This window comes from Misgurnus anguillicaudatus, chromosome 22 (genome assembly GCF_027580225.2).
Source record: "Misgurnus anguillicaudatus chromosome 22, ASM2758022v2, whole genome shotgun sequence".
Classification (NCBI taxonomy): domain Eukaryota; kingdom Metazoa; phylum Chordata; class Actinopteri; order Cypriniformes; family Cobitidae; genus Misgurnus; species Misgurnus anguillicaudatus.
This window is the reverse complement of record NC_073358.2, coordinates 3,960,769-3,975,469: the sequence shown is the minus strand read 5'-3', so window position 1 is coordinate 3,975,469 and position 14,701 is coordinate 3,960,769. Positions and strand designations below refer to the sequence as shown.

The following is a 14,701-nucleotide window of genomic DNA, read 5'->3' as shown; positions in this document are numbered from 1 at the left end:
AATAGACAACAAAACATGGCTTCAAGGCGATGCTGGGTACAGTGTCGTGCCAACATCCATGCCATTGTTTGTAATGAAATGTATATTTATAGAAACAGAGAGAAGCTCAAGGGAGTAAGATATTATGAATGAATAAACTTTTTGCTTTGTGTCTGGAATTACGATGCTAAGTGCAAATGCAATTATTACTTATTTAATTTTTTTTTCAGTAGAAATATACAACGAAGGTCACCGAAAAATCAGACGATAAGTATTGAAGATAACACCCTTAGAAGAAGTTTCAGTACGCCTCAAGATCCACCCTACACCTGACACACACCTGGGTTGATCACAATTCAAAGGATGTACAAAGCCAGCTAGTTGCACAATAAAGAAACCATTAGTAAGTGTCAGATCCGTGCCACCAAGTGCGTTTTCGAACCCTACCTTAAGGAGAATACAGGAATCGGAAAACAAATTACATTTGCCTTACTAAGAGTAACCTAAGATGCAGTTTTGCAACTTTTGACACTGGCACAACCTGTAAGATCGGGAAGGTCATTGGGAGTGCTGATCATCACTGGACACGAAAACAACCCATGTATTCATCCAAGAAGGAGAACCTACCCTCTCCCATCCTGGAGGAATCATTCTTTCCTTTCTCTTCATCGAACTCTTCCTCTAATCAATGCATCATGGCTCCTGCCATAGGGGCGGATGATCTTCTCGCCTCACCGCAGGATGACCGTAGCCCGACGCTGCTGGAAAAGGACCTGATTTTGGCCGCAGAGGTGGGACAAGCTTTGCTGGAGAAAAATGAGGAGCTGGCTGCCCAGCTGGAGCAGATGGAAAGGGACATGGAGGTATGGGCGATATATACACCTAAATTCATATCTCGGTGATTAATCTACAAGGAGGAAAAATTTTAACATATAAGTCAAAGCCTCATTTGAGATGTCACACAATAAATATCAAATTTAAAGATAGGGGTTTCCTCCCTGTTTGAAAATACACAACAAGCAAGCTGGGCGGAAAGCTCACGTATGACCTCAGTGTGAGAGCTTTCGTTGTGATAAAGGAGGGTTATATCAGATTAGGCATGGTCCGGTATGAGATTTTGGCATTATGATAACCTTAAGCAAAAATACCACAGTTTCACAGTATTGCGGTTTTGACATTGCACCACTAAAATGTGTTATTTTTAGACGCCTACGTAGGGATGGGCGATATGGCCTAAAATCCATATGCCGATATGCATTGCTGCCTCTTGCGATATGTATTGAGATATGTTGCTTTTAATAGACTCGTTATATGGACCCTTAGGAAAGCCAAACTGCTAAATGTATTTTTTTATACAAGTAAACCATTATGGCCCTGGTAATGTCAATCCATCTACTAGAAAATGACAACAGTATCAGAAGCATACAAATCAGCACTACGCTGCCTCTCTCTCTCTCTCGTTTGCTCACGCATGCGCGCGCACACACACCGTGGATCAGCTCCTGCGTGAAGGCAAGAATGCACATCCTGGTGAATTTTGGAAGTTACACGACTGAGCTGCAGCGGCCTGGCATAAGATTTATAAAAACACATTTGAGAAGAAAGGCGCAACGACTCTAAAAGACTTGCGTGTTTCACAATTAAAGACCATAATGCCAATTCCGCGCGTGGAGCAGCAGTTAACTTATGTGCGATCTACCCGCATTGCCTTTGCGATCGACTGGTCAATCGCGATCAACGTATTGGACACCCCTGCTCTACAGAGTATATTTTCCGGCTGCTTGTTGGACAGCTTAAATCCAAACCAAGTCCAAATAGTAGATGTTGCACCGGTCTTTTCACGAGCTCCTCTATTTCGCTGACGCTTTCAGCCATGTTTATTCAAAATGACGAATATGATGATGCGTTGCAGCCGGCTGCAGCTCGTGGCTCTAAATTTTGCGGGTAGATTGTGTAATTAACATGCATTATCGCAATAGAATTAAAATCTCTATCGTATGCCAATTTTGTATCGTTTATACCGCATATCGTTTATATTGCCCATCCCTACGCCTATGTATACAAACAACAACTTTTTAACTGGACACAATTAGGGATGCATAACGATTAATCGCGATTAATCTATAGCAGAATAAAAGTTTTTGTTTACATCATATGTGTGTGTGAACTATGTGTGAATTATATATGTATAAATATGCACACATGCATGTATAATTTTAATAAAAAATATATATTTATATATTAAGTATTTATATTTATTCAATTCAATTTTATTAATATAGCGCTTTTCTCAATTGGTGATTGTTTCAAAGCAGCTTTACATTAATACAAGCAGTGAAAAGCACAGAAAATCGACACATAGCACAACATAGTACACGATAGCACAAGCAGCTAAATTTGTTGCGGCTATGAATCAACATTATAAGCGTGCGTGTTACTAATGTAATGTAAAGAAGTTACGCTACGTTTATATGTGTATATATAATATACATTATACATAAATATACAAATGTATATACACATGCAAACATTTCTTTAATATTTACATGCATGTGTGTGCATTTATCTATACAAAGTTATTATACACAGTTCACACACACATATATGATGTTAACAAAAACTTTTATTCTGCTATAGATTAATCGCGATTAATCGTTATTAATTTTATTTTATTTTTAAGAAACATAAAATATGTATGCCGGGCAAAAATAAATCCTTTTAAATTATAATTTTCTTCAAAATATATATATCTTTTTTATAATATATATTAAATGTAAATTACATGACTTAATGATTTAATTAATTTTGTGTAAACACAGCTCATACTTTGGAAACGGTATTCATAGAAAATGTTAGTTTCGAAACCTTGACTCTTTAAAACCTTGGTATACCTTGAACCCGGTAATCGGCCCATGCCTATAGACCATACCAATATAGACGGTATAGTCTCATCACGTGTCCTGCTGGGAAATAATACCGATATATTACCGAAGATATACCATCCAGCTCTAATTAATTTGGATATGGTAGTTATAGTGACCTGATGTGGAACTGTGTGTTGAAAAGAAGCTCTAAGATTTTGTCAGATTGCTAGCTTGATAGCTAAATTGTTTTATTCTATTACAATAAATACGTGGGAAAGACACAACAACATCATAACCCAATAAAAACACCTAATGTATCCCACAAAATATACCAATAAACCATGAACATTTTGGAAACTAATTACTACTGGTAATCTATACCAGGTACTAGAAGTATTGCTACATTTTAAAAAAGTTAATTTTTTACACATTGTTTGAGTTATGCCATTATGTGTCATTTTAACACGTGTATCACGTTTTGTATCAAAACAAATAAAAGGGACAACACAAGTTCTGTTAAAAGTTACAACTAATGTGTTGTTCCAATAATAACACAGATGTGTCTAGTTTGGGATAACACATACACTGTGTTGTCCCTAAAATAAAACAGATTCTGTTGTTTTGTTGAGTGTAAGTAAATAAGGAAAATAAAAAATAAGACATATAAGTGTGAACAGAACATATTGTTGCATTTCTTTTTATGATTTAATGAACCTGGAAAGATAATCAAAATTCCAGTGATAGGGAAACTTACATCATATCTCTGATTTAGCAATAAACAAAATACGTGTGTCTTTATAACAGGCGGCACAGCAGGAGAAACACCTGCTGCAGCGACGCCTGGAGGTACGAGACCTGGAGGCAATTCAGCGGGAAGCGGAATTACAGGCTGACATCACGGCGTTCCGGGAGCAGCTGGATCAAAAGCACGCTCAGAGTCGCGACCGGCGCCGTGAGGAGAGCGAGCAGCTCACCCAGCTGTCCAATCACAACCAAAAACTTGTTGAACAGCTGGCAGAGGTGATCAATCAGAAGTCAAAAACTAATACCACCCAAATAAAATGTCTTTTCAGAGGCATTCAGCTGTCATAGGCTAAATTTGTTTAGTGACGTTATGATAGAGGTGGAATAGAGGGTTGGAATGCAGAAAAGCGAGTTTAGGTATCTGTAACATTGTTGTCAGCAGTCCCAGAAAAGATGGATTTGGTCCAAACTTTCTCTCTCTCTCTTTCTTTCAGGCGGTGTCTTTAGAACACACTTTACGGACTGAACTTCGTACTTTAAGAGAAGAAATGGAGGATTCGAGTTTCAGCAAATCTATAAGCTCTGCTAGACTGGAAAGTCTGCAAGCAGAGGTATAAATAAGCCACGTAATGACTCAAACCAGATGGTCCAAATAGTAAAAGACCAATGTATCTACCATGCCAATTATATTTGAATTATTATATTGGGTTTCTTAATAGCCAATACCGAAATTGAGAAAGCAGTGTGGCCAATATGAGGCTGATAAAACACAAACACAAAATCGGAGATACTAAATAAACACTTATTATGCATAAGATTTATAAATATACCCTTTTTAAATAAGCTACTAATGCAAGACACGTACTGCCGATATGTTATTTTGAGGTACTGTTTAATTAAGACTTTGCTGAATTGAATAATTTTCATAATTTAAAGGGGGCCTTTAATGAAAATCTTGACTTTTTCCATGTTTAAGTGCTATAATTGGATCCCCGGTGTTTGTATCAACCTAAAAAATGTGTAAAAGATCAACCCAGTAACTTAGTTTTGGTAAACTAAGGTCATTGAAATTTGTTTCCCCTTGTGATGTCAGAAGGGGATAATACCGCCACTTAATCTGCACTATCCAACCACGGCACCACCCTTCACAGCAGAGATCAGCTCATTTGCATTTAAAAGGACACACCCAAAAATTACACATTTTTGCTCACACCTACAAAGTGGCAATTTTAACAAGTTATAATAAATTATCTATATGATATTTTGATTATAGAACTTTACATATGTATTTTGGGGACATCAAAGATTTATTTGACATCTTAAAAAAGTGTGCCCTTGCGAAATGTGCCCTATAAATGTTACATTGGCTTCACATCCAAGTGCCTTTTCATTATGAACAACAAATTTAAAGAACAGAAAGGTTTTTCGGGCGATTGAAATAATTTTTGCTAATTTTACCCATTCCTAAAATTTTGGTAAATTTACTGAATTGGTCCAAAACTGACATTTTCTGTTTTTAGACGTTTTGTAAATATTATACAAATTAGGTGTAAAAGTTAGCACATCTGCATTCTTCTTACTGGCCATTATTAACCTGTTTTCGTCCAAAGTCTGAGGCTACCATATTTTGCTAATGTAAATAACTTTAATTGGAAAAACTAACATAAATTGCTTAGTATTTGTCGTATTTTGGTTTTCTTTAAAGGGCACATATTATGCAAAATTTACTTTTACAAGGTGTTTGGACATAAATGCAATCCCCAAACCTAATCAGTCTCATTAGACATGCTGTTTTAATTCTCTTATCAATGTGATGTCACACTGATAAAGCCCCACCCATGGCCACTGAATGACAGTCCTATATTACCATAGTTTCCGTCCTCAGGAAGTTGTATGCTGTCCTCCATATCTTAATAGTGAGACACTATTGTTTAGACTGTATTCACAGGAATCAGACAGTGAGGGCTTTTAGTTAAAACAGATCTGTTTTAGTAAGGGAGTGAGGAGCAGTACACAAAAAACACACAAAAGCTTTTGCTCTCACCCAAATAGGTGTGTGACTTATATTACATGTTGTAAATGGGCATAATAAGTGTCCATCCCCACTTAGGAATGTTAAAAAGATGAAAAAAGCTCAGTAAACTTTATTTACATAATTAAATGCAAAAATACAGTGTTCCCCCATATATATCAACTAAAGCCCTTTTCACACAGACATTCCGTAAAATACACGGGAAAGGCACCCGGGATTTTTCCGGGATCCTTACATTTTTGTTCATTCACACTGCCACGATTACCCGGCATCTGATGGTCCCGGAAAGACACGTGATCTGTTGAAAGTCCCGTCCTCTCTTCTACGCAGCGTCTGAAGTTTGCATATTATATATTATTTCTCTCTCCAAGAACCACTAGTGTGCATTTTTGTTTATGATAAGATTATAAAGGAGCGTGTGACGTGCCGTTCTAATGCTGGTGAATGATCTCAGCTTCAGAGTGGATATTTGACGAGCTCCCTGATCTCTGCTTTATTACAGTTTTCAGACATTTCTCATCGTGATTTTTTATATGCATTTAAAACCCGCATTTTGAGGAGCTGAACGATATATCTTGTTGGGATGACGCGCGGGTATTTTCGTTTGATCTCCGTTTCAACGCAGTAAGTAATGAGCTAACTTACCTGATATCTGCTTCAGTCCAGTTTGCTGACATTTCTCATCGTGAATGTTGTAAATCCTTCATTTTAAAGAGTTGAACCAATTTCATGTTGCCATGACACGCATGTTGCCTCACTACGGCACGTGTGTCATTGTTTATGCGTCTCATTTATCATTTCCTGATAACTGCGTCAATATAGTTTGCAACATTTCTCGTGGTGAATGTTTATATGCATGTTATCTCTCGTTTTAAAGAGCTGAACCATAACTTTTGTTGCGATGATGCGCGCCTCCTCACTACAACACGCCCATTACGGCATTCTTTCGGCTTCTTGTTCACACAGAGGGTTATCCGTGTATCTGACTAGGTCCTCTTTCCGGCAACGATCCCAGAAGATTAACGCGATGAGTTTGTGTTCACACAGACGCTTGTCTGGCAATTTTACGGGTATTTTCTGGGACCAAAGGTCTGTGTGAATGGGGTTTAAACATGAGCATTGGCCTACATACAGTATAGTGATCAACCGCAACACTGGACAATATCCTATAAGGAAAACTTCAGCATTTGTGTTGAAATATGTTGAATAACATTTGTTTGCTTTTGATTTCCCAATTACAGAACACGGTTTTAAAAGAGCGATGTGCTCATTTAGACGACCGGCTGAAATCAACTCAAGAAGACAATGACCGTCTGAGATCTGAGAGGGATGGATTAAGAGAGAGAGTGATGGATCTACAGACCAGCCTGAAGGATAAAGAAACTGAGGTGATTATGATCTGTTAATGTGACTGGGGAGGGAAGGGATCTGTTGGTAGGTAGGATATATTCTGTGTGATATTTAAATGCAACACACACATTTCAAATTCAGACCATACAGTACATTCTACGTAAGAACAGATTGATGAGACTATTTCCATCTGAATGTTTAGTAACACGGTCAAGATCGGAACATGCGTGGATTCAGTAAATCTACATTAAACACATGCATGTTACACCTCAACGCACCTGCTTGCATGCTGTTTGTATTTGCATGTAATGAATAAAGCTTACATGAGCTGCGGTATAATCGGTGTTGCATGTGCTCTTGGGGACGCGGGTTTGAATCCGGCCTATTATGACTTGATCTCGTTCAACTTCTCACTTGAATTTTTTGTATACTAACACTAACCATAATAATAAAATGAACCATTATATAACTTATAACATCACCTGTTGGGATTCGTAATGTTTAAGAACAGTATAGGATAAGCTGTGTCATCCCGATTTTTTGTGACATGACCACATGGGCCCATCATATGCAGGTGCATTTAAATGACAGAATGATAGCTGAAATAACATAACTCTACACACATCAGAGGTTTTGCGTACACTGCAAAATCCCCTGTGTTAAATGAACACTTCTGGGTGTTTAAAAAGTAACACTGAAGCAGTGCAATCTATAACTTTATCCTCTCTATCACCATCTCTTACTTGTGGAGTTATTTATTAACTTAGGTTTAGATGTTGGCTGTTTCATTTAAAGTCGATTATGGTGATTAATGTTTGTTTTAGTTAGACTTTTCAGTGTAACACAATTCTTCAGAATATAAAACTTCTATGAGAGTGCTGGGTATCACATTATTGACAGAAAAAGATGCTTCTGATACGTGTGCAAACGCTAAATTAATAATTACATTTTCTTGATGATGATGATGATGATGATATTTAGACTTATGTACGAACCACCAACAAAGAATTGCACTATAGTCTTTCTTTTCCATAACAAAAAAGTTTTTCCAAACACAAAGTTATAAGAGTTAGAAAAAACTAACAAGCTAAGAGTCACGTCCAACTAGAACAAACACTGAACACCATGGTCGTGACTGAATGAACCAGCCAACATCTAAACTCAAGTTAAGAAAATGGATCTACTAGTAAGATGTTAAATGCAATTTAAGGTTTCAAACAGAGATGGTGATGAAGAAAGTTACAGATTGCAGCAGTGTTCATTTAGGGATTTTGCTTTGGACATGCTGCAAATCCAGAATATGTTATCTCGCATACTATTTAGGATTGATAGGTATGCCAAATAAATTGTATGCCAATTGGGAATTTAGGATGCAGTCTTTGTTTCATGGCACAGCTTTGAATGCTGGTCAGGCTTTATAGAGCTCAGACTGAGAGCATCCACACTTGTAGAGATTCAGTCCAGCTGTCTCTGGCTCTTTCACAGCTGGAACAGGAGCACAGCATAGTGTTTCAGCTGCGCACAGTCAACCGTACTCTGCAGCAAAAGGTTGAAGCTTTGGGAGAAGAAGCCAGTCTGGGGGAGCCTACCTGTTTCCCTTTGTCACTTCAAAGTGAGATCCAGCAGTCTCAGGTAGCTCTTATCCTTACTCGTGCTGGATGCTAGAAGTCACTGCTGCTTAGTCAAGGGACTAATTTGCCTAGGTGTGCATGCTTACAATAAGTTAAAATAATAGTTCACATGAATATTTTGCACACTCGCACTCATGCCATTAGAGATATGTATTCATTTTTTCATTTTTTTTTCAGTTGACGAACCAATTATTTTATATTAAAATGCCACAATTTTATTTTCATACGTAGGGCACAGAATTTTTATTGAATGAAGCTCTAAGCTTATACATCCATCATTAAAGCAATTTAAATGACTTCAGGGGGTTAATATATGATACGAGAGAACTTAACCATCATATTAGCAGAAACTTTTAAAAGAGGACACTTGATTTGACCTTGATCGAGGGTGAGAGGTACACAAACACGCAGACAGTAGCTGCGTTTCCATTACCCTTCAAATTGCGCAAATTGAAGTAGCGAAATGAAAATGCGCCCAGTTGAAACACAGCAATTTCTCAAAACGTTTTAATGCCAGGGTGAGGTGGTTTTTCAGGCAATTTGAACAAATATATCGCAAAACTGCAATGGAAACATTTACAGGTCACCTGACAGGCGTAAAAATCACATGATTATTCATTACATATGGCGTGGTATGTTTGTTTGGTGGACAAGACAGAGGAGTGCTGCGTCCGAAACCGCCTACTACATACTATATAGTACGCGAAAAGCAGTAGGCGAGGCGAGTAGTATGTCCGAATACATAGTATTCGAAAAACAGTATGCGAAAAGTACCCGGATGACCTACTACTTCCGGTTAGATTTTGCAGCGTGCATACGATGGACGCTTCACTATCCCATGATGCCCCGGACGAGGAGTTATCCAACGAAGAAGAAGAGGCACGCGGCTGTTTTCGCGCTGAAATGACACGACGTGATGACGACGTATGTCACGTGATGTAACAACATGGCGGATGTAGTACAACCGAATCTCATTCATACTACCAGGATTCATACTATACAGTACCTACTGTTTTAACGCCAAGTAAGCAGGTACTTCATCTAATTCAGTACCTACTATACAGTATGCGGTTTCGGACGCAGCCGAGGTGTGGTCATCTTTATGTGGGATCACAAGAACCGACAAGTGCATGACATCAAAATATCGCAAGTGCGATTTGGGAGTCGATTGGTTTTTGAGTCGCCTACGTGGTATTTTGATGTCATACGCATGTTGGACTGCACGGCGCCGTATGAGGCCGAACACACCCGCCGTCATGGTTTTTGTAATGAATTACGTTCAAACTTACGTTTTAGTCGCATAACATCGGTTAATGGAAATGTCGTCATTTCGCAAGAGTTTTTTGTCAACATTTAGAAAATAACGCAAGTTTTGCGCAAAACTTTAATGAAAATGCAGCTACTGAGTAAGTGCAATCCCCAGTTGTTCCAAGCAATGTAAACTTCTGTCACCATAATGGAAGGCCCGCCTCTCCCCTCATTTATTGGACAATGGAAAAAACGCGCTGTTGGGCCCTTTTCTTTTAAACTTTTTTTAAACTTCAGGCGCTCAGCGCGCTCCTGCAAAAATGCACGGTGCGGCAGGCGGCAAAAATGCGAGCTGTTCAGCCCGCATAAACAGCCCGCATAATGCTCACATGCGTTCTGTGTTATCCGCCCCTAATCCCAAGTCAAAGATTGAAATTAAAGTGAAATCAATTATTAAAATCAGTTCGATTGAGGCTTTAGCCTGGCAGGGTCACATACTATAACTTTTCTAAAATTGGCTCATTGGCATGTCTTGTGATAAACTATCATATAACAACTAGTCACCAGACATGCAAGAATAAATGAGATTGGAAGTTATTGACATGCGTTTTATGTCAAATTAATCATGTTTCTCTTTAAATACATCTGAGATGGCATGAGGGTGAGGAAATGTTCATTTTTGGGTGAATTATTCTTTTATAAATGGCTTTATTCTAATCTTTTCGTTACTAAGGCAGTGTACATATTTATTATTCCTCTTTTGAGTGCTTAATCCTGTTCTGTTTAGTTATTCTACAGTAATGACAACCTTATTTACAATACATCTATAAAGTATGTACAGAATAGAACCAAATATCACATTTGAAATGTCTTTCTCCTCATATGAAAGACAGAGACAGAGATATATGTGGTTAATACCACCAAACTTTGGTGTCTGAGTAAGTCAGGTCTCAATGTTTTCCATGCATTTAAGCTGAACACACTGAAAACACTGGTTGAGTATTTGACAAATAGGAATCAGTGAGATGTGTTATGAAAGTGTGGAAAGAACAGCAAACTGGACCTGCAACCTACAGCAAAAATAAAAATTTGATTTATGGTCATTTTGGTAAACTCTTGAATTTTCCCTCTGTATCTTTGCAATGCACCATCCACACTAATAAATGACTTAAAAGGTGCAGTACATTTTAGGAGGAAAGAAATGCAATAAACACCTTAAATAACAATCAGATATGTTTTTATTACCTACGAATGAGCTGTTTTTATCTACATACAGCACGGATCCCCTTACATGGAAGTCGCCATTTTGCACCGCCATGCTTCTACAGTAGCCCTAAATGGACAAACTGCTCTAAAGAAGCATGTTTCTTGTCCTGTGGTGGGTATCGTAGCTTCTCTGTGTGTTTCGAAAGGGAGGGGTTGCTCTGGACTGAGCCGTTGGTTGCAATTCGCAATCTTACTCCAAGATGGCGCTAAAATCTACACACAGCACCTTTAACATAAAATAACATCTTTTTGACGTCTTTTAAACAAATTGCTGGACGATAAAATATTTCTACATACTTTTAACACTTGATAACAACAAACAGCTTTGTTGGCATCTGTATTTATTCTTTACATCTGTCAATGGTTGCTGTCAATGGTTGCATTTAAAAAACGTGTGTGTCTATGATCCATAAGTGTTACATAAATGTGATCCTGGAGCACAAAACATAAGGGTCATAAGGGTCATGTTTTTATTGAGATTTATACGTTTTTTTTGTACCCATGTTGGGTAAATATTGGACAGAACACACGCTGGATTAAAATTGATCCATTTTTAACCCCAACTGCTGGGTTATTACAACCCATGGCTGCATAACAACAAACCAACATTGGGTCATTTTTAACCCAGCATTGTGTTTTGTTCAATATTTACCCAACATGGGTCAAAAATAACCCAGCCATTTTTGTGTGTTGAATAATAATAAATAAACTAAATAAATAAATAATATGTATGGTTTGTTAGGATAGGACAACACTGCAAAAGGTGACTTTTTTACTTACTATCTTTGTCTTGTTTTCAGTAGAAATATTTAAAAATAATTTTTTGTGCTTAAAACAAGCAAAAAATCTGCCAATGGAATAAGACATTTTTTGCTGAATTTTTGCTTTGAAACCTTGTATTAAGTAAATTCAAGAAAAAAAGTCTTATTCCATTTATTTTTTTATTTTTTTGCTTGTTTTAAGCACAAATTCACTTAAATTTCATATGTTTTGTCTAAAAACTAGACACATTTTCTTAGGTCATTTGCTCATCAAGAAAATACAGCTTTATTAAAATTTTTTAGATATTTCTACTGAAAACAAGACAAAAATACTAAGAAAGTTTTTTTTTTTGCAGTGAATATTTGGCTGAGATGCAACTAGATGCAAAAATCTAAATATTGAGATAATCTCCTTTTAAAGTGGTTCAAATGAAGTCCTTAACAACACATATTTCTAATGATAAATACATGTTCAATATATCTTCATGGAATATCTTCATGGAACATGATCTTTACTTAATATCCTAATGATTTTTGGCATAAAAAAAGCAAAATTTTTACTCATACACTGTATTTTTGGCTATTGCTTCAAATATACTCGTGCTACTTATGACTGGTTTGGTGGTCCAGGGTCACAAATGTGCTTGTTTCTTTCTGTCACGTTTTGAAATGTCAATGAACAGTTTTCACTCAGTTTTGTTGTATTTCAATCTTCGACAGGCCAAAGAAACCATCTTGGCCCATTCGGCCATTTTACAAGTCAAAGAAGAAGAGATCCAGAGGTTGCAGGAGGAGGTTAGGCCTTATTTCATAACATGTGACATCACAACAACACGTGTATAGAGTGTCTATATCTAACACTTTGTTCAATCACCAGATACAGGCCAAAGAAACTGAATTAGAGGAGCTGAGGGAGGAGACCAAGCTGTTTCGTAACAATCCTGGTAAACCTACGTACAGGTGAGAACTGGATCAAGGTGCAGCTTGTTGTATTCAATGAAAGGTGTGGTTTTGTTCTTTGTGTGTTTTGTTGAAGTGATAATCGGCTGATTTGTCAAAGACGGAAGGGCACGTTTTGTACGAAAGACTGGAATGTGACATTCATTGTTACAAACAAACACAGATTTATTTACATTCCTATTTTGTTATTAATGCAGTGCCTTGGAGGAGGAGATCATTTTGGCTCGGCAAGAACGAGATGCACTTAACCAGCAACTTCTCAACACCATCAAACACAAGGTGGCACTGTCACAGGAAGTCGAGTCTTGGCAGGTTGGTATTGTTTTGACATACAGTATATAAATTATGTTTTGTTAGTAAAGAATTATAAGTTTTTATAGCTGTTGTACTTGGGATAGCGATTTAAATAAACCCATAACAATAAGTATTACATTTGGCTGGTAGAGATAAAAATACAAAAGCTGTCACTGGGATGGTACCCTTTAAAAATGTCCATATATGTGCTTTTGAGGTACTTATATGCATAATTTACATACAAAGGTACGTAATTTTTAAGTGTCAGTGTAGAGACCAGAATAAACTTTGGGTTGGGCTGTTCCAGAAATCAACCACATAGCAATCCGCTAGCAGTCAGCAGTGTTGTTAAGTTTTGCATGGGGACGCACCTCTCACATCATCTTGGAAAAAATGCCTGGTCTTTTCCTTAAATTGACTTGCAAATTTGTGCCGTAGGAGGACATGCGTCTGGTGATCTGCCATCAGGTTCAACTTCAGCAGCAAGAGAGGGAAAAGGAAAAGGACATGGAAGAGCGAGGTTTTCAGAGAGGCTCTCGAACCACCAGGTCTCTGCGGTTACGTGGGGAAGATGGAAGGAAAAGCTTTTTTTCTTCACTATTTGGGGGAGATTAATTGGAGGACAATAAAGGAAGTTATAGTTGATTGCATAATATTAAAAAGCTGTGTATTTTTGATTCAGCATTGTAAATAATTTACAGAATCACCCAGTTGTGTAAATAGAAATCAATTAATGTACTCTACTTTGGCATTATTGCACATTGATGTTGATCGCTATTTATTTTCGGTGCAAACTTACAAGGCATCAATTTAAATAAATATATAGCATGTGTGTGTGTTTTGACTCTTTTATAGATGGTGTATATAATTTTATCTTTAAATTAAAATACATTTTTATACTGTGTTTACACCAACCGCGTTTGAGGCATCAAAATCGCGTCTACCGTGCCTAGTTTGCAGCTTGAACAGTATGAATGCATTCAAAGGCAAAATCTGCTTCTTGTGGGAGGGCCAAGTGCTATGCGGTTGTCTGTTTGCAAGATGGCTGATGTTGTGCATTTATCAAGAGAGTTACCGGTTTGTATTTGGTCACCTTACTATACTGGGATAATAGTTAAAAAAAGGCGGAAATGCCGCTGGTCGATAAACATCACTCTCATCACTGACACTCTTCCAAGCGAGGTCCTTTTTATTCCTGTCTCTATAGAAATAAGAACTTGTGTTGTATAGCTCCGGGTTACTGCTCACAGACAATATCAATCGTTCCTTCATATTGAATGAGTGACTCAGGGCGGGGGCTGCCTCCACAGCAGCAAGCAGGCTCCTGATTGGTTAACGCGACACGAAAATCCGCCAAAGTTAAAATTTTTCAACTCGGGCATCAGACGCAAATTTGCGTCAAACGCAAAATGCACCATTTGTGAGTACCACGCCAGGCGCTCAATTCGCGCGAACTAGATGCACAAATGAGGTGGAATCGCGTCTACTGCGCCGCGCTAAACACCTCATTCGCGTTGTGAGACCTCCAGATGCGCGTCAACGCGTCTTAACATTGACTTAACATTGAAATCA

The 14,701-nt window shown here is 37.7% G+C and overlaps 1 protein-coding gene across 2 annotated transcripts; it reads left to right on the top strand.

The window, feature by feature from the left end:
* The first annotated feature begins 212 nt into the window (after positions 1-212).
* On the top strand, positions 213-13,961 carry bicdl2 (BICD family like cargo adaptor 2). Of its 2 annotated transcripts, XM_055200443.2 has the most exons (9): positions 213-842; positions 3,648-3,863; positions 4,082-4,198; positions 6,861-7,007; positions 8,455-8,601; positions 12,596-12,670; positions 12,753-12,835; positions 13,033-13,147; positions 13,568-13,961. In XM_055200443.2, exons 1-9 carry the CDS (start codon positions 579-581, stop codon positions 13,742-13,744), a joined length of 1,341 nt encoding a protein of 446 aa, XP_055056418.2. In that variant the 5' UTR covers positions 213-578; the 3' UTR covers positions 13,745-13,961. The 2 variants fall into 2 exon arrangements, with proteins under 2 accessions (XP_055056418.2, XP_055056419.2); XM_055200444.2 differs by lacking the exon at positions 8,455-8,601.
* Positions 13,962-14,701: the final 740 nt, after the last annotated feature.